The sequence below is a fragment of the Coregonus clupeaformis genome, chromosome 6 (genome assembly GCF_020615455.1).
Source record: "Coregonus clupeaformis isolate EN_2021a chromosome 6, ASM2061545v1, whole genome shotgun sequence".
Taxonomy (NCBI): Eukaryota; Metazoa; Chordata; class Actinopteri; order Salmoniformes; family Salmonidae; genus Coregonus; species Coregonus clupeaformis.
Window position 1 is genome coordinate 39,093,251 of NC_059197.1, and position 25,102 is coordinate 39,118,352.

At 45.7% G+C, this 25,102-nt stretch overlaps 1 protein-coding gene across 3 annotated transcripts in view; it reads left to right on the forward strand.

The window, feature by feature from the left end:
- Positions 1-25,102, forward strand: part of LOC121567911 (lissencephaly-1 homolog A) — a 63,959-nt gene that overhangs the window by 25,527 nt on the left and 13,330 nt on the right. For all 3 annotated transcript variants that reach the window (XM_041878283.2, XM_041878282.2, XM_041878284.2), the window contains 3 exons: positions 15,389-15,473; positions 18,201-18,275; positions 18,791-18,997. In XM_041878283.2, the coding sequence (XP_041734217.2) occupies positions 15,389-15,473; positions 18,201-18,275; positions 18,791-18,997 (367 nt within the window). The remainder of the gene's footprint in view (positions 1-15,388; positions 15,474-18,200; positions 18,276-18,790; positions 18,998-25,102) is intronic.

Here is a 25,102-nt window from a genome sequence, read left to right on the forward strand (position 1 = left end):
AAATGTGCTTTGCATGCATTACACAAGCATGTAGTGTATTTTAGCAGGCTAATTTAACTGAACCTGACTTGTGGGTCTTGCTGCTAGTCCTCTTTGCTGCTGAATACATGAGTTGGTAATCTAAAGCCTCCTGAATCCTGGTAGCTCAACTGTGCTTTCCCACTCCCACTTGTCGGCCTCTCTCTCTCCCCCTTTCTCTCCTCCCCCTTCTCTTTATTTTTCCCTCTCTTGCGCTCTCCTCTACTCCATTTCTCTCTCTCCCTGCTCTCTTTCTCTCCCTCTCCCCCTGTAGTCTTACTCAGGCTGAACAATGTAACGCCTGGTGGGTTTAGTCTGTGCCCTTGACTGCTGAGAGGTGTGGCCTCTGCAGAGCCCACCAAATCCTATTATGCCTGCTGCTAGTGGAAGAGGCCGTTTGTTGTATGAAGAATTAGCTCTTCATACCTCATCTACAGCAGATTGTGTTCACCATGCATATTTTGTGTGTTGTGTATATTTGCAGCTGACTCAACAGTTCCAAGCGAGACACACACACACAAACACACACCTCACCTCCATGTGTTGTTGAGCTCACTGACCTCCTCCAACCAGCAGATCAGTACCATGTCATTGTCTCTGTTTGTGGTGGAGAAACTGACTTGGTTGGTACTGTGAAATACTACGGTCAGAATTGCCTTCATATCACTCCCTTTCCCTGTGCAGATTCACAGCTGTTTAGATAGCCCTATGGAGTGCTCTCCTTCTTTAAGGGATGAACCATGCTGGGATCCTCTAATCTGATCCCAAACCAGTCAATTCCATTTTAACTGTCGCCTCCACTGCTAAATGGGGTGCATTAGCTGGCTGAGCATAGACCGTGACATACCCACCTATCTCACAGACAGAGAATAAGATAACTAAGCCTACTTTATGGTATTGTTATGAACCTTTTCACACGTGAGTTCCAAATATCTCTAACGGTCGCCCCAGCGTGTGCAAAGCTGTCAACAAGGCAAAGGGTGGCTACTTTTTGAAAAATCTCAAATATATTTTGATTAGTTTAAGACTTTTTTGGGTTACAACATGATTCCATATGTGTTATTTCATAGTTTTGATGTTTTCACTATTATTCTAAAATGTAGAAAATTGTAAAAATAAAGAAAAACCCTTGAATGAGTAGGTGACTGATACTGTGTGTGTGTGTGTGTGTGTGTGTGTGTGTGTAAACTCAGCAAAAAAAGAAACGTCCCCTTTTCAGGACCCTGTCTTTCAAAGATAATTCGTAAAAATCGAAATAACTTCACAGATCTTCATTGTAAAGGGTTTAAACACTGTTTCCCATGCTTGTTCAATGAACCATAAACAATTAATGAACATGCACCTGTGGAACGGTCAGTAAGACACTAACAGCTTACAGACTGTAGGCAATTAAGGTCACAGTTATGAAAACTTAGGACACTAAAGAGGCCTTTCTACTGACTCTGAAAAACACCAAAAGAAAGATGACCAGGGTCCCTGCTCATCTGCGTGAACGTGCCTTTGGCATGCTGCAAGGAGGTATGAGGACTGCAGATGTGGCCAGGGCAATAAATTGCAATGTCCGTACTGTGAGACGCCTAAGACCGCGCTACAGGGAGACAGGACGGACAGCTGATCGTCCTCGCAGTGTCAGACCACGTGTAACAACACCTGCACAGGATTGGTACATCTGAACATCACACCTGCGGGACAGGTACAGGATGGCAACAACAACTGCCCGAGTTACACCAGGAATGCACAATCTCTCCATCAGTGCTCAGACTGTCCGCAATAGGCTGAGAGATGCTGGACTGAGGGCTTGTAGGCCTGTTGTAAGGCAGGTCCTCACTAGACATCACTGGCAACAACGTCACCTATGGGCACAAACCCACCGTCGCTGGACCAGACAGGACTGGCAAAAAGTGCTCCTCACTGACGAGTCACATTTTTGTCTCACCAGGGGTGATGGTCGGATTCGCGTTTATTGTTGGAGGAATGAGCGTTACACCGAGGCCTGTACTCTGGAGCGGGATCGATTTGGAAGTGGCGGGTCCATCATGGTCTGGGGCGGTGTATCACAGCATCATCGGACTGAGCTTGTTGTCATAGCAGGCATTCTCAACGCTGTGCGTTACAGGGAAGACATCCTCCTCCCTCATGTGGTACCCTTCCTGCAGGTTCATCCTGACATGACCCTCCAGCATGACAATGCCACCAGCCATACTGCTCGTTCTGTTCATGATTTCCTGCAAGACAGGAATGTCAGTGTTCAGCCATGGCCAGCGGAGAGCCCGGATCTCAATCCCATTGAGCACGTCTGGGACCTGTTCGATCGGAGGGTGAGGGCTAGGGCCATTCCCCCCAGAAATGTCTGGGAACTTGCAGGTGCCTTGGTGGAAGAGTGGGGTAAAATCTCACAGCAAGAACTGGCAAATCTGGTGCAGTCCATGAGGAGGAGATGCACTGCAGTACTTAATGCAGCTGGTGGCCACACCAGATACTGACGGTTACTTTTGATTTTGACCCCCCCTTTGTTCAGGGACACATTATTCCATTTCTGTTTGTCACATGTCTGTGGAACTTGTTCAGTTTATGTCTGTTGTTGAATCCTATGTTCATACAAATATTAAGACATGTTAAGTTTGCTGAAAATAAACGCAGTTGACAGTGAGAGGACATTTCTTTTTTTGCTGTGTTTGTGTGTATATATATGCATGCATGCTTGCTTACAGTGCTTTCGGAAAGTATTCAAACCCCTTGACTTTTTCCACATTTGGTTACGTTAGTCTTATTCTAAAATTGATTTTTGTATCTACACACTACTCCATAATGACAAAGTGAAAACAGTTTTATTTGGAAATTTTTGCAAATGTATAAAAGAAAAAAAAAAAAACGGTACCTTATTTACATAAGTATTCAGACCTTTTGCTATGAGACTCGAAATTGAGCTCAGGTGCATCCTGTTTCCATTGATCATCCTTGATGTTTCTACAACTTGATTGGAGTCCACCTGTGGTAAATTCAATTGATTGGACATGATTTGGAAAGACATCTGTCTATATATGGTCCCACAGTTGACAGTGCATGTCAGAGCAAAAACCAAGCCATGAGGTCAAAGGAATTGTCCGTAGAGCTCCGAGACAGGATTGTGTCAAGGCACAGATCTGGGTAAGTGTACCAAAACAGTTCTGCAGCATTGAAGTTCCCCAAGAACACAGTGACTTCCATCGTTCTTTAATGGAAGAAGTTTGGAACCACCAAGACTCTTCCTAGAGCTGGCCGCCCGGCCAAACTGAGCAATCAGGGGAGAAGGGCCTTGGTCAGGGAGGTGACTAAGAACCCGATGGTCACTCTGTCAGCGCTCCAGAGTTCCTCTGTGAATATGGGAGACCCTTCCAGAAGGACAACTATCTCTGCAGCACTCCACCTATCAGGCCTTTATGGTAGAGTGGCCAGACGGAAGCCACTCCTCAGTAAAAGGGACATGACATTCCGCTTGGAGTTTGCCAGAAGGCATCTAAAAGACTCTCAGACCATGAGAAACAAGATTCTCTGGTAAATGAAACCAAGATTAGACTCTTTGGCCTGAATGCCAAGCATCACGTCTGGAGGACACCTGGCACCACCCCTGCGGTGAAGCATGGTGGTGGCAACATCATGCTGTGGGGATGTTTTTCAGCGGCAGGGACTGGGAGACTAGTCAGGATCGAGGGAAAGCTGAACGGAGCAAAGTATAGAGATCCTTGATGAAAACCTGCTCAGGACCTCAGACTGGGGCGAAGGTTCACCTTCGCAGGAGTGGCTTCGGGACAAGTCTCTGAATGTCCTTGAGTGGCCCAGCCAGAGCCCGGACTTCAACCCAATCAAACATCTCTGGAGAGACCTGAAAATAGATCCCCATCCTACCTGACAGAGCTTTAGAGGATCTTCAGAGAAGAATGGGAGAAACTCCCCAAATACAGGTGTTCCAAGCTTGTAGCGTCATACCCAAGAAGGCTTGATGCTGTAATTGCTGCCAAACGTGCTTCAACAAAGTACTGAGTAAAGGTTCTGAATACTTTCCGAAGGCACTGTACTTCCATTTATTTTTCAAAAACGTGAGGCTTCTGCGTGTCTTAGAGTAAAACGGAGAACACCATGTTGTCCATGAGAGCCTCAGATTTCATAATAGTTTTGGAGGCCAAACCGTTCGGACGCTACAGACGTTTTCATGAGAAGACCGATTTTTCGGGAGTGTCTTATGGTCTGAGAAACACCGCTCTAGCTCTGCCACCTTTCACCGCAGATGCGGAAGAGCGATATCGGTGGATGCGGTGGATTGAGAAACATATATCTCTAGCTTAAACAAACAGATTTGGTGTGGCTTTTTTAATGTTAATTTGATTTCCATGTTGACACAACCATTGTAGGCCAATGGTTAAGTGATGTATCTCTGCAGGTAAGAAGACTGTTAATTACCACTGTCTAATGACCAAGACATGGGGCCAGTCTCAAATGGTACCCTATTCCCTATATAGTGCACTACATTAGGCCAGAGCTCCCTATTCCCCATGCCAGAGCCCTATGAGACACTGGTCAAAAGTAGTACACTAATAGGGAATAGGGAGCTATTTTGGATGCAAGCCTGGAGTAGCCCAACCCCACCTATCAGATACGTTCAGATGGACAGAATTCGTATGACTGACTTGTCTTTTTCATGGACATTTAAGGGTTGCCCAGGGATACAACTGTAACGACCCAATCCTGTTATATGATTGGTTCAAACCCCTGAAGGTTAGTGGAGGCAACAAGGCCTCTCCTACATGTTCTTAGTGAACTGTTAAGTACAGTACATATAGGGATCATGGTTAGGAGAGGGAGAGAAAATTTGCACATGCTCCACACAATCCTTTGTTATAAAAATAATGTCTTAAAATCTTCACGCTCCCTTGTTTTTCTCCTTTCCTCCCTCTCAGTGGGCAGAGTAGGTCCTGTGCGCTACACTAGTGCTGCTCTTCCATGGTTTTCACTTGGCTGAACATGGCTTCGTGATCTTAACCGCCAGACAGACATTTTACATTTACATTTACATTTTAGTCATTTAGCAAACGCTCTTATCCAGAGCGACTTACAGTTAGTGAATACATATTTTTTTTTATACTGGCCCCCCGTGGGAATCGAACCCACAACCCTGGCGTTGCAAACGCCATGCTCTATCAACTGAGCTACATCCCTGCCGGCCATTCCCTCCCCTACCCTGGACGACGCTGGGCCAATTGTGCGCCGCCCCATGGGTCTCCTGGTCGCGGCCGGCGGCGACAGAGCCTGGATTCGAACCAGGATCTCTAGTGGCACAGTTAGCACTGCGATGCAGTACCTTTGACCACTGTGCCACTCAGGAGTACATACTGCTCTACTAAGCCATGTATGCCTCCGACTCAGAGGAGCCAAGCACCGGTCACTATGGGCAGTAAAGAGTCCCATTCTCTGTCCGAGGACAGCAGTGGGAATGAACTGAAGTAATGAAGAAACCCATCTCTCCTTCTCGCGCTCGCTCTCTTGCATTGCTTTTATTCTGTTGTTTATTTAATGAATGTCCATCTCTCTCTGTAATGTCTTTCTCTGCCTGCCAGTCACAGTGGCGTTTTAGAACTGTACTGAGCTCTGTCCTCCACCCAGTTTGTTTCCACTGAGGTTATCATTTCACAGGCCAGGGAGAGAAGCACCATAACACTGAGCCAGAAAAGGCCCAGGCTGTGATATCATGCTCTATATACGGCAGCAGGCAGGCTGCGCAGGGCAACTCATAAAACATTGAGCCTATTCAGATTTCAACCACATAGAAGCCTTAATACTCCAATACGACACTTGGGTTCAAATAGAACCATGTTTTCTTACAAATACTTTAGCTGCGCTTCATTGAGCTTGCCTGGTGCAATAGAATAGTCCTAAAAGTGCAAATTCCACCCAATCGGCACCCCATGCAGGCAAGAAAACAAATACTAGGTAGCTTATTTCTTAAACCTGGGCCACAGGGTATACCTACACTGACAGCAACACATAACCAGCATATACGATCAAAGACTTGACCTACATACAAATGGATATACAATTCTAAAGGGGAATAGAATTCTATATGTGACAAGGTTCATTAGGCATTGCTTATAAAACATTCAGTGATGTAGGCTAGTGTTGAAATATTCAGCAGGTCTATATGTCTTCTTGTCTACTGCTGTGATGTAAAGTGTACCTGAGAAACCTTGTTACAGACAGATGCACCACCGTAGGCTAGGTGGTGTCCTGGCTGGCGAGGCAGAAAAGCTGGTTTTATAACCTAGATTGATTGATTGACCAGTAAGAAGATGGATAAGTAGCCCATGGCTTGGTAATGATTGGTACAGTCAAGACTGAGCGAGGATAGACTATTTCTGAAATGTGTGAATGTCTTTGACTCTATGGGCTGTTGTAGGGTAGAAGACTGGGCGGGATGTATCAAGTGTCTCAGAGTTGGAGTGTTGATTTAGGCTCAGGTCCCCCCCTGTCCATGTAATATTATTATTCATGATCTAAAAGGCTAAACTGATTCTAGATCAGCAATCCTACTCTGAGATGATTGATACATGCAGCACCTGGTCTCAGTGGAGCTTTGCCTCGAAATACATTTGATAGTGAATTCGTGATGGTGCAGTGTGAAAGCTGTGCAGCAGCAGCATGGCTGCTCTGTGGTGGTGATCTTGAAGCAGATGTGTGTAGTGCGGAGCTAGCTCAACAGGAAGTGATGTCATCAACAGACAGGCTGGCGCTGTCTCAGAGGTATGAGGTAATGCAGCTTCTCTCCTCTCGCTCGGTGTGTCCTGTTTGGTTTATTCTTCATGGAACAGCTCTTACTGTACTGTCTCAAATCTGTGCGATCTGAATACCAGTGTTACCCCCTCTGCTGCATTCAGCCTATGTTTAGGGTTGTTATACGTTTCGTCGAACTCGACAGCTCTCCTATGGGTGCAAAGCTGGTGAAATCCTCATTAGATGAAAGTTTCTCATGATCATGCAGTTTTTTTTATAGAAAAGGTGGGGTTAGGGATTGGCTGTCTTTTAGTAAGCATGACGTAGTCCATTTGCCAGTCACTGTTTAGATGAGTAGTTGATATGTGACATCTGTGTGTGTGTGTGTGTTGAATTGGTAAACAGCAGTCGGTAGATACAGCATGTACTCTGAGCGAGGATGTCTTTTGTTACCTCTGGCCATGGCGGCCCACTCACTCATACCCAACCACACACTGCCTCCTCTCACTGTGGGCTGGTAGCCATGGAGACCAGCCTGCTTGCCCTCTGTTAGTCCTCTCTTCCCCTTTCTCTCTCCCACCCGTTCTCTTTCTCCCCCTTTTCTTTCTCTCCCTTTTCTCTTTCTCTCCCTTTTCTTTCCATCCGTTTTCTTTTCCTCCTTTTCTCTATCCCTCTTACTCCCTCTCTCTCCCTCTCGTCTGTTCTTGCCGCATAGTGAATTTGGTATGTGTCTTTATTTATATATTATCCCCTCCAGAGGTCGAGCCAGGGTGAGGAGGGAAAGCTTGGATCTCTATGCAGTCAGTCTGACTGCAGTACTGCAGCAGCATCTTGACTGAAGTCGACACTAGTGCTTTTATTGTCCTTCCTGTCTGTCTGTTGCTCTTATTGTTACTTCCTGTTCCTATCTGAGGTAGAATAATGAATTGGAAAGTAAGTGGTGTGGTACCACAGATGGAACAATGAGACAGCTATTTCACCGGATGTATAAATGTGAAGCGTCCGCTTGGCGTTTCCACTCACTACCAAATATTGTAGCGAGAGGAAGCCCATTGGTCGGCAGTGGGAGAAGATGGAACTAGATGGATTTTGGCATACATTCTGCTAATTTTCTCATAGATTAAACATTTTATCTCAATACAGTTTCTGTTCCCAAAACTAGAATCTGTTACAAACAGAGTGGACTTTACCCTTTGGCAAAGTTTCAAAAAATGTAGTGTTTTAAAGGAGTGCAAAGGCCAATTGAGTTACTGCACACGTGCACTTTAGAGTAGGCGTTCCCTAATGAAAATATGCATATGCATGCTAGAATAGGATCTCGCTAGCTTGTGCTTGGCTCTGCTCACCTCCTTGCTTGTTCTGCCCACTATGACTAGTTTGTTCCCATTTGAAACGACAGGATGGGGTCTATCTTGGTTTAGTTTTAACAATCTTTGGTACTGTAAGGGTTTAATTAATCTGAAATGAGATGCGGTGATGTCTGTATCTCTCTCTAGGCTCTGCTAGCCCTCGTGCAGGGAAGGACAGAACAGGCTGTGGCTGGTTTGGGTTGTTCTTTAATAGCTCTGTGTAGATGACACCGAGGATCTTTTGTTTGGCCTGTCTCAGCTGAGAGGCCCACAGAGAACCATTGTCTGCTGCAGCAAGCAGCTCCAGTCAGACTGACTGTTCTGTTGCAGCCCAGGATAACACTAGTACATACGCACGACCAATATGCTTTAGGGGTTTCTGTCTCTGTCTGCTGGGCCTGGGTGGAGCTAGGGAAACACGGTACACGCCAAACACACACGCACACACACAGTCGCACACACACTCCCCCTCTACTCTTTTACACAACACACCAACCTCCTCCCCAGACCTGCAGCAGGCTGTCACATGAGCGATAACCTCCTGCTGACCTTCAGCTGTAATCACACTGCTTCTGTCATCTGGGAGTAGATGGGGATACAGGAGGAGAGGGGGATACAGGTGAGGTGGAAGGGGAGTAGGAGGGATGGGGGGGAAAGGGCAGGGTGGTACAGGGTGCAGTCAGGCTGAAAGGCCAGCTACATGCTGTCCTGACAGACTGTCAAACACACACACACACACAACACTTTAAAGCCAGCCAGCCTCCGAGTCTCTGCCAAGCCCAACACCTTTTTATAATTTTTCTGTCCTTTTTCTCTGTCAGGTGAATAGCCTTACCCAATGCCCACACACACACCCAGACCCATACAATGCTGTGAGAGTAAGCCCTCCTTGAACTTTGACACCTATTATCGATCTATCAATCTTTACTACTTAAACTCACATTTCCGTTTTCTCACTATAAATTCATTCCGTTCAGACAAGCCGGCTTTTGTCCGTTAATTGTCAGAGAAAATAAGAAGAAATCCCATTGTGAAATAATGCTTTTTAGCCTATTCATTGATGGAAATACCAGTTGAGGTAAATACATTTGACTGACCATGCTTATCAGTCTATAAGTTACTTGGCATAATTTTGTGGGATTAAATTGGCCTGTGTGTACAGTATATTCGTTATGTAGACTATTTTATTAATCACACGTGTACAGGATACAGATACAGAGCCTTTGAATGGATAATCTGTCAGACGGCGGAAGAGCTGCTGCAGCATCTTGCTCTGTTTTCGAGACAACTGGGAACTCTGAAAAATATGAGGTCAAATCATGACGTCCAAGATCTTCAGGTCAGAAAGTCGGAGCTCTAGAAAGAAGCCCGAGTTCCTGAGTTGGAATTCCGAGTTGGATGACCGTTCAAGACTATTTTTCTCAGTCGGAGATAGTTTTTTTCCATGTTGCCTTGAACGCACAGAAGTCGGAAGTCTGAGATATCCGAGTTTCCCAGTTGTTTTGAAAGAGCCATCAAACGGCAACGTAAGGCAGGCTTCGTAAGTGCGTCACACCACTTTGCAATGAGCTGGAGGCAGTATGCATTTTGAAAACATACTTTTGTATATACAGTGTCTTGACGTGCCTTTCATTATTGTGATTACTATTATTTATTGAATATGTTTAATTGTTACTAGATTAAATTAATTATGTAACAATTAACTCATTAGGAATTTGGGGCACCACGGGAAAAGTTTAACGAGTTACCGTTTCACAAATTAACTCTAAAGATATCAAGGTATCTCTTATAATTTAACAGTCATTTATTAATCATTTACCTAGTATCAGTCTCATTCTGAAAGCCGTAGGCTCTTTAAGTCTGCACGAACCCGGGTCTTACTGATCATTCCGTACCACACAAATTGATTTAATTATTTATTTACTAACTAATTAAAAATGATAACACAAGATACAAACACATACACGGTATAGGTAGGGATTAGAAACTTAATACAATGAAAACGGGTCCCTAGCGGACTAACACAATATGACACTTGTTACAAAAGCTGGCGAGAGAGAGAGATCTCATGGTAATCCTAATACTTTGCCAGAACTGCCGCCCGTTTGGTAAGAAGTAATGCATGTATTTACGTGTTAGTCTTTGTCATCTCTGTTGGACCCAGGCCTTCGTGGGAAGGGTCGCTTGGGCCTTCTCTTTTTGGATGGCCTTTTAGATGTAAGGATCAGACATAAGGCAAAGATTGTCCACAAGAGGTCACAATGTCCTTCTTAGTCATCTGTTTACTTTCACTCGTTCTGGAAGTGGTCTTCTGAGGATGGCTAATCAGCCGTGTCGATGATCCCCAGTGGGGTGACGAGAGCAGTGTAGTAGACGATGGTTTGAGGAGAGTAACAGGATGGTCCCACTTAAATTCACCTTCTTAGATACAGTACTTAGACCAGCTACTCAGCCGTAACATTGATTGTTAGTGGAGGCAACATTGTCGTCTTCACCTCGTGTTGATTTTCAGGGTCGGGACCAATATGGACAACAGCTGCAGCTTGAGGTCCGTCTAGTCTGATCTGATCATTCTTAACTCAGTCTTTTATGCACTCTGGTAAAGAGGGGCGTTTCCGTCGTACTGACACGCTCTTTGAGCTCCCTCGGGCGTGGCTAGTTATGAGGCAAAAGTATTATTATCACTATTATTTTGTCTGGTTGTTGTCGGCCATTGTCTTGGCTGACATGAGGCCTTTGATCCTCACCCAGGGAGAGTCATGACAACAGTGTATGTGGACACCCCTTCAAATTAGGGGATTCGGCTATTTCAGCCACACCCGTTGCTGACAGGTGTATAAAATCGAGCACACAGTCATGCACTCTCTATAGACAAACATTGGCAGTAGAATGGCCTTACTGAAGAGCACAGTGACTTTCAACGTGGCACCGTCGTAGGATACCACCTTTCCAACAAGTCAGTTTGTCAATGTTCTGCCCTGCTAGAGCTGCCCCGGTCAATTGTAAAAGCTGTTATTGTGAAGTGGAAACGTCTAGGAGCAACAACGGCTCAGCCACGAATTGGTAGGCCACACAAGCTCACAGAATGGGACCACCGAGTGCTGAAGCACGTAGCTCGTAAAGAATTGTCTGTCCTCGGTTGCAACACTCACTACTGAGTTCCAAACTGCCTCTGAAGCAACGTCAGCACAAGAACTGTTCGTCGGGAGCTTCATGAAATGGGTTTCCGTGGCCGAGCAGCCGCACAGAAGCCTAAGATCACCATGCGCAATGCCAAGTGTCGGCTGGAGTGGTGTAAAGCTCGCTTCCATTGGACTCTGGAGCAGTGGAAACGCGTTCTCTGGAGTGATGAACCGTGCTTCACTATCTGGTAGTCCGACGGATGAATCTGGGTTTGGCGGATGCCAGGAGAACGCTACCTGCCCCAATGCATAGTGGAGCTGTTTTTCATGGTTCGGGGTAGGCCCCTTAGTTCCAGTGAAGGGAAATCTTAGCGCTATCAATCAATCAAATGTATTTGTAAAGCCCTTTTAACTTCAGCAGATGTCACAAAGTGCTATACAGAAACCCAGCCTAAAACCACAAACAGCAAGCAATGCAGATGTAGAAGTACTGTGACTAGGAAAAACTCCCTAGAAAGGCAGGAACCTAAGAATAAACCTAGAGAGGAACCAGGCTCTGAGGGGTGGCCAGTCCTCTTCTGGCTGTGCCAGGTGGAGATTGTAAGTGTACATGGCCATTTAAGACCAGATTGTTCTTCAAGATGTTCAAACGTTCAAATAATAATCACATTTGTTGTAGAGGGTGCAACCGGTCAGTACCTCAGGAGTAAATGTCAGTTGGCTTTTCATAGCCGAGCATTCAGAGGTCGAGACAGCAGGTGCGGTAGAGAGAGAGTCAAAAACAGCACGTCCGGTAAACAGGTCAGGGTTCCCTAGCCTCAGGCAGAACAGTTGAAACTGGAGCAGCAGCATGACCAGGTGGACTGGGGACAGCCAGGAGTCATCAGGCATGATCCTAGGGCTCAGGTCCTCCGGGAGGGGGGAGAGAGAATTACAGGGAGCATACTTAAATTCACACAGGACACCAGATAAGACAGGATAATTACACCAGATATAACAGACTGACCCTAGTCCCCCGGCACATAGACTATTGCAGCATAGATACTGGAGACTGAGACGGGTGGGTCGGGGGACAATGTGGCCCCGTCCAACGATACCCCCGGACAGGGCCAACCAGGCAGGATATAACCCCACCCACTATCCCAAAGCGCAGCCCCCACACCATTAGAGGGAAATCAACAGACCAACTTACTACCGTGAGACAAGGCTGAGTATAGCCCATAAAGATCTCCTCCACCGCACAAGCCAGCTACAGCAACCCCACCGAACACCTTTGGGATGAATTGGAACGCCCAGGCCTAATCGGCGAACATCAGTGCCCGACCCCACTAATGCACTTGTGACTGAATGGAAGCAAGTCCCCGCAGCAATGTTCCAACATCTAGTGGAAAGCCTTGGAGGCTGGAGGCTGTTATAGCAGGAAAAGGGGGACCAACTCCATGTTAATGCCCATGATTTTGGAATGAGATGTTCGACGAGCAGGTGTCAACATACTTTTGGTCATGTAGTGTATACTTAATGGTTTGAAACCTGAAGGTTTTAATAGATATTGAAGCCTATTAGATTTACATTTACATTTGAGTAATTTAGCAGATGCTCTTATCCAGAGCGACTTACAGTTAGTGAATGCATACATTTTTCATAATGGCCCCCTGTGGGGATCGAACCCACAACCCTGGCGTTGCAAGCGCCATGCTCTACTAACTGAGCTACATTTTGAATTGATATTTTCTTTTGACAACTGTGTTTTCCCACTAATTGCATTATGGAACGAACATTTGCGCGTAGCCTACTGCCTTGTGCACGATGCACCCAATGCATATCGGTCCGGTACATTTCTCAAATGTCCGGTAAATTAAAATGTTGCCGGTCAAATGTCCTGCGCCACGTTTTCTTAACGGAAACCCTGGTTCAGACATCAACAGTTTTAGCTGAATGACTTTAGGCACTGAAATAACCTAGCCCTGGGTGGGTAAATGTAGCCTCAGATGTGGTTGTAGTCCTAGGGTGCACCCACAGGTCAGTTAAGTGTGTGTTTGTGTTTCCCCGTCCTTGTGTGTTTGTCCCTCCGAGCGGGTGTGTATCAGTGTGTGTGTGCGTGTGTGTGTGCGTGTGTGTATTGGCCCAACTCTGAACAAAGAGAGGTAGAGTCAGGCAGGCATTTTACTGTGTAGCTTCTCTGTCTGGTCTATTGTCATGTCTATCTCAACATCTCCACATCTCATACCTCTAGCTCGGCTTTCACTTGGCTCATGTCTCGTCTATATGTAAATAATTTTATAGAACAGCTTTGTGTATGTGAGAGAGAAGGAGCGAGTGTGCGTGTCTGTCTGCAGGTGTTTCTGTGGTGTACAGTAGGCTAGTTTTCATTTTCTCTCTACTCTGTGGGGAGGGATTCCTCCATTATTTGTCCGGAGCAACAAGAGCTCATTATCGACAGCAGACACATGTGCTATCTATCTGTGTCAAATTGGTCTGTGTGTGTGCGTGTGATTTTTATTTTTAGCACACGTTAAACAAAAGACCAATGCAATTTACGTTACTCAGACATGCTTATTTTCTTTGTTTGTTTTACCTGTAGTCAAATCCCTGACTCAAGCCTTTTCTCCATTTTAAATAAACTCAGCAAAAAAAGAAACGTCCCTTTTTCAGGACCCTGTCTTTCAAATATAATTAGTAGAAATCCAAATAACTTCACAGATCTTCATTGTAACTCAAACTCTGTTTCCCATGCTTGTTCAATGAACCATAAACAATTAATGAACATGCACCTGTGGAACGGTTGTTAAGACACTAACAGCTTACAGACAGTAGGCAATTAAGGTCACAGTTATGAAAACTTAGGACACTAAAGAGGCCTTTCTACTGACTCTGAAAAAAACACCAAAAGAAAGATGCCCAGGGTCCCTGCTCATCTGCGTGAACGTGCCTTAGGCATGCTGCAAGGAGGCATGAGGACTGCAGATGTGGCCAGGGCAATAAATTGCAATGTCCGTACTGTGAGACGCCTAAGACAGCGCTACAGGAAGACAGGACGGACAGTTGATCCTCCTCGCAGTGTCAGACCACGTGTAACAACACCTGCACAGGATCGGTACATCCGAACATCACACCTGTGGGACAGGTACAGGATGGCAACAACAACTGCCCGAGTTACACCAGGAATGCACAATCTCTCCATCAGTGCTCAGACTGTCTGCAATAGGCTGAGAGATGCTGGACTGAGGGCTTGTAGGCCTGTTGTAAGGCAGGTCCTCACCAGACATCACCGGTAACAACGTTGCCTATGGGCACAAACCCACCGTCGCTGGACCAGACAGGACTGGCAAAAAGTGCTCTTCACTGACGAGTCACATTTTTGTCTCACCAGGGGTGATGGTTGAATTCGCGTTTATCGTCGTGAAGGAATGAGCGTTACACCGAGGCCGGTACTCTGGAGCGCGATCGATTTGGAGGTGGAGGGTCCGTCATGGTCTGGGGCGGTGTGTCACAGCATCATCGGACTGAGCTTGTTGTCATTGCAGGCAATATCAACGCTGTGCGTTACAGGGAAGACATCCTCCTCCCTCATGTGGTACCCTTCCTGCAGGCTCATCCTGACATGACCCTCCAGCATGACAATGCCACCAGCCGTACTGCTCGTTCTGTGCATGATTTCCTGCAAGACAGGAATGTCAGTGTTCTGCCATGGCCAGTGAAGAGCCCGGATCTCAATCCCATTGAGCACGTCTGGGACCTGTTGGATCGGAGGGTGAGGGCTAGGGCCATTCCCCCCCAGAAATGTCTGGGAACTTGCAGGTGCCTTGGTGGAAGAGTGGGGTAACATCTCACAGCAAGAACTGGCAAATCTGGTGCAGTCTATGAGGAGGAGATGCACTGCAGTACTTAATGCAGCTGGTGGCCACACCAGATACTGACTGTTACTTTTGATTTTGACCCCCCCTTTGTTCAGGGACACATTATTCAATTTCTGTTAGTCTTATGTCTGTGGAACTTGTTCAGTTTGTCTCAGTTGTTGAATCTTATGTTCTTACAAATATTTACGCATGTTAAGTTTGCTGAAAATAAACGCAGTTGAAGGTGAGAGGACGTTTAGAACTCTAATCTCGACTGCTTTTAACAAGTTAACTAATTGGTGTTTCTTTTGTCCTATTGCAGAAATCGAGCGATAGCTGATTACCTTCGTTCCAATGGATATGAAGAGGCATATTCAACTTTCAAGAAGGAGGCAGAATTAGACGTGGTGAGTAATGATGGAACATTACACACACACACGCTATCAATCAAGCCTAGTTACCCAAACAATACAGCTTTCATTTCCACTTTATTCCCCCTTTTAATTGACGCAGACACAAGTTTGACTGAAGCCATATGAGCCCAATTTTTAAGGTGATCATGATTAGGGTGTCTGTCACACACACACACACACACACAAGGGAGAAGCTGCAGTCAGGGAGTGGAACAGAAGCTGAAGATGGAGATAACATCTCTCCCGGTCTTCCTAGCTGTGCTCGATCAGAGCTAATGTAGCTAGCAGCTAAAGGCCCGAACGAAAGAGCCCTTTGAATTTACTCAACGAACAATCTCTCCTCAAACTAGACAAAACAAAGACCAAAAACAACGTGTGGCAGTTTAACATGTCAATGCTCCCTCTGCCTCTCTCTCTCCCTCTCTCCGTCTTTGTCATTACCTCCCTATTTGTATAGCACAGATAGAGGTGTTCAGTCCTTCCTCCTCCCTAGTTAGTGGAAACAGCCTGAATAATAGATTACTATGGACGGAGAAGCTCCCTGATGTGTCTGACACCGCGCGCGCACACACCTTGCCAGGATTGTGTTAAGTCTGCCCTAATGATGCTGGCAATTCCATTAACAGCCTTCCGTTGCCTTAATCTAGTCTATTCATTACCTGTTAAATGAGGAGGCTATGCCAATGGAGAATGGAGGCATTACCCCTAATGCTACATCTACAGCCTTCGTCTTGGGTTTCTTTTAAGACCTGCTAAAATAATGTAATGCAGTGTGTAGGTGAGCAGAGTGGCGTTGAAGGTAGGATATTAAACAGCATGCCGCACCTCTCGTCTGGCACTGCCCACACACACGCACGCACACACACACACACCCTGCTGATAGACTGACAGACCACAGTGATTAGAAGGAGTGTGTGTGTGGAGCACTGACTGACTTTGTGTTAAGCCATCGGCAAAGGGTCTGGGCAGATGGCAGGTCACATTTCTCTCCCTCTCTCTTCACAGACACAATGCCACGACTCCTTTCATCCCTCCATCCCGTCACCTCTCCTCCTCCCCTCTTCTTATCGCTCCAAGCGTTGAGCGAGGCAGCAACTGTTATCTTGTACACCTCTGCGATTTCTGCCAAGGAGCAGCAGCTCAGCTTCAGAACACACAGCTGCCCTCTCAGTGCCTGCAGCACGACTCCACACAGCCACATTTCCTCTTTTGTTTCTCCTAAAAGGGAAGAAAATGGGTGAAATCTACCACAAAGCATATTTTCTCCCCCACTGAAACATAGGCTAGGCTGTTAATCTCTCCCATTAGTAACACCACATGAAGAGACAATGTAAATATGTACCAACTCTACTCAGCAAACACACCATCCCTTTCCCCTTTATTTAACCAGGTAAGCCAGTTAAGAACAAGTTCTCATTTACAACTGCGACCTGGCCAAGATAAAGCAAAGCAGTGCGATAAAAACAACAACACAGAGTTACATATGGGGTAAACAAAACATTAAGTCAAAAATACAACAAAATATATATACAGTGTGTGCGAATGTAGTAAATTATGGAGGTAAGGCAATAAATAGGCCATAGTGCAAAATAGTTACAATTTCGTAATAACACTGGAATGATAGATGTGCAAAAGATGATGTGCAAATAGAGATACTGGGGTGCAAATTAGCAAAATAAATAACAATATGGGGATGAGGTAGTTGGGTGGGCTAATTACAGATGGGCTGCGTACAGGTGCAGTGATCGGTAAGCTGCTCTGACAACTGACGCCTAAAGTTAGTGAGGGAGATAAGTGTCTCCAGCTTCAGAGATTTTTGCAGTTCGTTCCAGTCATTGGCAGCAGAGAACTGGAAGGAATGGCGACCAAAGGAGGTGTTGGCTTTGGATGACCAGTGAGATATACCTGCTAGAGCGCAGACTATGGGTGGGTGTTGCTATGGTGACCAGTGAGCTAAGATAAGACAGGGATTTGCCTAGCAGTGATTTATAGATGACCTGGAGCCAGTGGGTTTGGCGACGAATATGTAGTGAGGGCCAGCCAACAAGAGCGTACAGGTCACAATGGTGGGTAGCTGGGGGGGCTCCATATGCCTCACGTCTCCACACAGACACCAACCACTTATTTTATTTTTCTACCTCCCTGAATAAAACATGTAGGCTCGTTTTTAGGTGACGTGCTAGTCTTGATCTTGGCTAGTACCCGTAACAGGTTTCACTTACGTTTGCCTTACTCCTTACCCTAGCCAGCCTGTAAACACACACCAGAAGTCCCTCCCTCGCCCTTTAGTAAAATGGCCTCCATACCCCTGTTGCTAGCCTTTCCTCCAGGTGGAAGCCGCTCTCTGCCAGGCTCCCTGAAGTTAATGTCCCTCCCCAGCGTACTGTTTGTGAGGGCGTAAGCCCTTGTCTGCAGGAGATTAGCCTGTGTGAGGGGGATTAAGAAGTGTGTGTGTGGGTCTCCGTAAGTATGTCTCCGTGTGTGTGTGTTTACAATTAGCCTCAAGGCTGACCCTGTTTGTATGTAGGGGTGTAAATCCCATTCCTTATTACTGTGCTCTCAACTGTATCCGAAGACTGCCTGCAACCTCTGCTGCCCCCCAGGCAGACCCATAGGCCCCACTGATTAGGCCTAAACTAAGCTCCGTGCTGGATTGTGTGTGTGTGTGTGTGTTTCTGTGTACGTGTGGTGCTCTTTTCCTAACTCCATTTTTAATTTTAGAATGAAGAATTGGATAAGAAGTATGCCGGCCTTTTGGAAAAGAAATGGACCTCAGTCATCAGATTACAAAAGAAGGTTTGTGGTTTGATTTAGGGGATGCTGTTGTAGCTGGGCATTCTGTCTATTAGTCTTGGCCCATGTCTGTGGCGGAACATCAGCAGATACTCTCTATACACACCGTATTAAAAAAGTTACATTACAATGAATTGAATGTGTTAACCCAATGCCCTTAAGATATGAGATCGTTTGATATGGGTGGCTTTGATGTGCTTACTTAGCAGTACACTGAAGCAGCCAGCAGTGATTTCCATGTATCCATCAACATTAGCAAGCTTATATTAGCCAATTTGCTTGCTTAGTACAGATTATACACTTACTGTATTCCAAAATTGAGGTTTTCCAAGCGTCTCCAAGTGCTTTACGTTGTAAGGGCTAAACTCACCTCCTACACCACCAATATGTATTTCCCACCTGATGATGCATGGCAGCCATTTTGTGCCAGAAACGCCCAGTTTCCTTCTATTTAATACCGCATATCCTACTGTGATGGTAACTATGTCTACATGTCCCCCCCCGTCCCCGTCCCCCAGGTGATGGAGCTGGAGTCAAAGCTGAACGAGGCCAAGGAGGAGATCACCCTGGGTGGGCCCATAGCCCAGAAGCGTGACCCCAAAGAGTGGATCCCTCGCCCGCCGGAGAAGTACGCGCTGAGCGGCCACCGCTCCCCCGTCACGCGCGTCATCTTCCACCCAGTCTTTAGCGTCATGGTGTCAGCCTCAGAGGACGCCACAATAAAGGTCAGTAGAATATAATAACCATCATAAACAACAACAGTCTTTACTCTATGTCTACGTTTTTCTCCAGGCTGGTTGCAAAGGTCCCTGAAGACTGCCTAAACAGTGCTAAGGGAAACAATGAAACAATGTATAAACAAGATGCAAGCAACCCATCCCAAACAACTTCCCCAACACTTTGGTGGCAAGTTACTTTATCCACTTGACTTGTATGGGAGTTGACTGTATATGTATAACTGCAACCAATAAGGCCTGGGTTTGAGTCCCAGTTCAGGAAAGGTCAACTGCAGAGCTGTGTACCAGTCATTGAACTGCATCTTTAACCAATTCAAGTCCTTGTACAATATCAAAACGTGCCACTGAACCAATTCTGTAAATGCATGAAATTTGGTGTCAACATATGCTGAGCAAAAATATAAATGGAACCGTAAAGTGCTGATCCCATGTTTCATAAGCTGAAATAAAAGATCCCAAAAATGTTCCATGCGCACAAAAAGTTTATTTCTCTCATTCTGGGTACAAATTTGTTTACATCCCTGTTAGTGAGCATTTCTCCTTTGCCAAGGTAATCCATCCACCTGATAGGTGTGGCATATCAAGAAGCTGATTAAACAGCATGATCATTACACAGATGCACCTTGTGCTGGGGACAATAAAAGGCCACTCTAAAATGTGCAGTTTTGTCTCACAACACAATGCCACAGATGTCTCAAGTTTTGAGGGAGCGTGCAATTGGTATGCTGACTGCAAGAATGTCCACCAAAGCTGTTGCCAGATAATTGAATGTTAATTTCTCTACCATAAGCCTCCTCCAACATCATTTTAGAGAATTTGGCATTACATCCAACCGGCCTCACAACCGCAGACCACGCGTAACCACTCCAGCCCAGTACCTCCACAGCCATCTTCTTTACCTGTGGGATCGTCTTAGACCAGCCACCTTGGACAGCTGATGAAACTGTGGGTTTGCACAACCGAAGAATTCCTGCACAAATAGTCAGAAACGGTCTCATTGAAGCTCATCTACATGCTCGTCGTATCTGCATGCTCGTCGTCCTCACCAGGGTCTTGACCTTGACTGCAGTTCGGCATTGTAATCGATAGCCACTGGCACGCTGGAGAAGTGTGCTCTTCACGGATTAATCCCAGTATCAACTGTACCGGGCAGATGGTAGCGTGTATGGTGTTGTGTGGGCGAGCGGTTTGCTGATGTCAACATTGTGAATAGAGTGCCCCATGGTGTGGTTATGGTATGGGCAGGCATAAGCTATGGACAACGAACACAATTGCATTTTATTGATGGCAATTTGAATGCACAGCTTCCATGACGAAATCCTAAGGCCCATTGTCGTGCCATTCATCCGCCGCCATCCCCTCATGTTTCTGCATAATAATGTTTCAGCATAATAATGCACGGCCCCATGTCGCAAGGATCTGTACACAATTCCTGGAAGCTGAAAATGTCCCAGTTATTCCATGGCCTGCATACTCACCAGACACGTCACCCTTTGAGCATGTTTGGGATGCTCTGGATCGACGTGTACGACAGCGTTTTCCAGTTCTCTCCAATATCAGCAACTTCGCACAGCCATTGAAGAGGAGTGGGACAACATTCCACAGGCCACAATCAACAGCCTAATCAACTCTATCCGAAGGAGATATGTCACGCTCCATGAGGCAAATAGTGGTCACACCAGATACTGACTGGTTTTCAGATCCATGCCTCTACCTTTAATTTAGTTATTTTTTATATGTGACCAACAAATGCATATCTTTATTCTCAGTCATGTGAAACCCATAGATTAGGTCCTAGGGAATTTATATTAATTGACAGATTTCCTTATATGAACTGTAACTCAGTAAAATCTTTGCAATTGTTGCATGTTGCGTTTATATTTTTGTTCAGTGTAGTTAGTACAAGTGTGTAATCAGGCCACATTGATTTTGTAATATTGTCAGCTGTCAGTGTCAATCAAAGTTGGGATTTTTAGAAAATGTGAAGAAATCATTCAAATGACTATAGCATATGTATTTTGAAATGCATTTCAGAATTACATTCTTTAAAAGCATATGGTATTGTTATTTGACTTGTTCTAAGCCCAAATATGCCAAATACAGTGCATTCGGAAAGTTTTCAACCTTATTCTAAAATTGATTAAATTGTTTTTTCCCCTCATCAATCTACACACAATACCCCCTAATGACAAGTAATTGTTTAGTTTTTTGTTTTTATTGTTTGCTAATAAAAAAAACAAAAAACATCTTATCACATTTACATAAGTATTCAGACCCTTTACTCAGTACTTTGTTGAACCACCTTTGGCAGCGATTACAGCCTCGAGTCTTAAGTATGACACTACAAGCTTGGCACACCTGTATTTGGGGAGTTTCTCCCATTCTTCTCTGCAGATCCTCTCAAGCTCTGTCAGGTTGGATGGGGAGCATCGCACCACAGCCATTTTCAGGTCTCTTCAGAGATGTTAGATCGGATTCAAGTCCGGGCTCTGGCTGGGCCACTCAAGGACATTCAGAGACTTGTCTCGAAGCCACTCCTGCGTTGTCTTGGCTGTGTGCTTAGGGTTCTTGTCCTTTTGGAAGGTGAGTCTTCGCCCCAGTCTGAGGTCCTGAGCACTCTCTGTACTTTGCTGCATTCATCTTACCCTCAATCCTGACTAGTCTCCCAGTCCCTGCCGCTGAAAAACATCCCCACAGCATGATGCTGCCACCACCATGCTTTACCGTTGTGATGGTGCCAGGTTTCTTCCAGACGCGACGCTTGGCATTCAGCCCAAACCAGAGAATCTTGTTTCTCATGGTCTGAGAGTCCTTTAGGTGCCTTTTGGCAAATTCCAAGCGGGCTGTCGTGCCTTATACTGAGGAGTGGCTTTCGTCTGGCCACTCTACCATAAAGACCTGATTGCTGGAGTGCTGCAGAGATGGTTGTCCTTCTGGAAGGTTCTCCCATCCCCACAGAGGAACTCTAGAGCTCTGTCAGTGTGACCATCAGGTTCTTGGTCACCTCCCTGACCAAGACCCTTCTACCCCGATTGCTCAGTTTGGCCGGGGGGCCAGCTCTAGGAAGAGTCTTGGTGGTTCCAAACTTTTTCCATTTGAGAATGATAGAGGCCACTGTGTTCTTGGGGACCTTCAATTCTGCAGAAATGTTTTGGGACACTTCCCCAGATCTGTGCCTCGACACAATCCGGTCTCGGAGCTCTACGGACAATTGCTTCGACCTCATAGCTTTTGCTCTGACATGCACTGTCAACTGTGGGACCTGATATAGACAGGTGTGTGCCTTTCCAAACCATGTCCAATCAATTGCATTTACCACCGGCGGACTCCAAGTTTTAGAAACATCTCAAGGATGATCAATGGAAACAGGATGCACCTGAGCTTAATTTCGAGTCTCATAGCAAAGGGTCTGAATACTTATGTAAATAAGGTGTTTCTGTTTTTTATTTTTAATAATTTTGCTAGAATTTCTAAAAACCTGTTTTTGCTTTGTCATTATTGGGTATCATGTGTAGATCGAGTAAACATTTTATTTAATCAATTTTAGAATAAGGCTGTAACGTAATTAAATGTGGAAAAAGTCAAGGCGTCTGAATACTTTCCGAAGGCACTGTATATGATTCAACTCATTGCCGTTTGAACTACAGCCATTTCTGTATTGTACTTTATTCTTTGGACACGCATACCACTGACACACACACGGGTGTGCGTTGATGTCTGTGGTGTGTGTGTGCTTGTGAGAGAGAGAGGGAGAACACTGTAGCAGGCCTCATTCTCCATTGACTTGCATTGGATTTGCTTATGCTGTATAATATACTCTAGGAGTGTGATAGTGTGGATTTCTTTAGATATTGTTTTCACGATAATAGAGGAGAGATGCTCATAAAATAACAGAGTTTTTTAGCTTTTAGCTGCGTTCCCAAAGCGATAAGTTCTGCTTCCTTGTTATTCATTCAGCCTGTGTGCCAGCCTGGCATTGCATCAGCATTACCTAGTACCTAACACACGCTCGCACTCTCCTTTTGTCAGGACACGCCCTACAGCAAAAATCACCTCCTCCTCCTCTCAGCTACCCCTCCTCATTCCCAGCATCCCTCCTTCCATTCCCCCCGTTATTTCATCTTCCGCTTGAGTGGTGGCCCCCCCGCCACGACCGCCATCCATCCATCCATCCTGGAGCAGGTTCAGTCAGGCCCCAATCTGCCCTCGCCTCTTCTTTCCTGGCCTGGCTCGCCTCACTCTGTGCCCTACTTTCCCTCCAAACCTTGCTGTTATATCTTTAAATGGGGAGCAGAACTTAAGAGCTCTGCACACTGACATTCTCTCCCTCTGACTATTTCTCTCTTTATTTCTCTCTTTGACATTCTCTCTTTGACATTCTCTCTTTGACATTCCAGTAAGGCTGTTGGTTTGCCTGCAGTCTGAAACTAGTCTATTTTTCTCCTCTTTGTTTAGTACGTAGGAAGTAATTGTCACGGGGCTTTGGTGCTCTGCTTGCCCTCACTCCTTCCCTCTCGCTCTCCCCCTCTTACTCCCTGTCTGCCCTTGTCCACTGCTCTCCCTTCTGCTAACGTAGCAAATCTATGCAATCCTTTTTTTTTGTTACTGTCCTTGAGCCTTGAGCTCGCCACCTTGGCAGTATGTAAATCAGCAGGTTTTGTGAGCAGTGATCCTTCTCTACTTCCTTCAGTCTCTCTCTCTCGGTCTCTGTGTCTCTCTCTCAGTGTCTCTCTCTTTCCCTTTCTCTGCATGGTGATAAGAAATCCTGTCCCTCACACTAAACTAGGCCAAACACCTTGAGGTTGAGTGTCAGGTTAACTGCTGCTTATGGCAAGAAAGACCCTGCCTTTAGCACAGACTGGACCCCATTATTTTAAAGTGACTATTTTATAGTGTCATTCTCTCAAAAGTAGGCCTATATTAATTACTGCTTTGCTCTTTCAATTGAATATAGGTTATTTTCAGTTGTTCAATGGAAAACGTAATACATTTTTGTCTCACTTTTAGCCACATCGTTACGAGTGGCTAACGTTCATTTTATGGTTGTTTATCTCATGCTGTTGTCAGTACATAAACACAGCCTCCCCTGACCTCTGACCTTATTACCTAATGACCTTCTGCAGTGCATCTAGACGGCAGCTTACTGAGCTAATAGGCTACATGGGTCTGCAGAAGAAAATGCCATAAAAGCTGTAATAAATTGCACCACCATGTTTCACTAGCCTGCCACTTGCATAGGTAGCACAAGCTCAGCATTGATGGGTTTGGTGGCAGAAGCACAAGCTCAGCAGAGTAAGTGATGGTCTTGGTGGTACTGGCAGACTTAACACCACACCATACTGGGGTGGATTTTATGGTAGACTAGACTCAAAACGGGAGGGGGCGGGTGGCCATGGCAGTGGAGAAAGCCCAAATGAGGCAGAAGGTGGGGGCTTCTGTCACGGTCTTCCCAAATCCAGCCCTCACCACCTCTGCCCCGTCCCCCCCATCGCTTGCTCAGCAATGGAGGAAAAGCTTATCCCCACAGTGCCTGTCTGCCTGGAAACACAGAGTAATGTGATAGCCATCATGCTTGAGATGCAGCCAAAGTAGTGTTTTTGTTGACCCTTTTATTTAAGACTCAAATCCCACTGTCAATTTCAACACTATCACAATAGACAGACTCATATTTATTCAACCACCATAGGCTTATTTCTTTCTCTGACTATCCCAATATGGGGATATTTGAGTTGATACGCTTCACAGACGAATGTATTCTTCTAGAAACAGTAAAGTTAATTTAATCAGACAAGGAAGGTTTTGAACATTGAATATGTATGGGGTCGGTGTTTGCATGTCGAGATGCCGTCTGGCTTGTAGGCTCTCATCATTCTGTGATATTTGGAGCTCTAGAGACGAACCTCAGACAGTGAACTGTGGGTAGTTAATGTCTAGAGAGGTCTGTCTGGCACCTCACCCAGAGCGTGTTGGCTCTCCTGTGATATGACATTAATATGATCTCCTACTGCAGACATTGGAGCTATCCCTATCTCTCTCTGTGCCAGTCTCAGCCTGCCTCCTGTAAGCCTGTTTTGGCTGCTTGGTCGCTCAGGA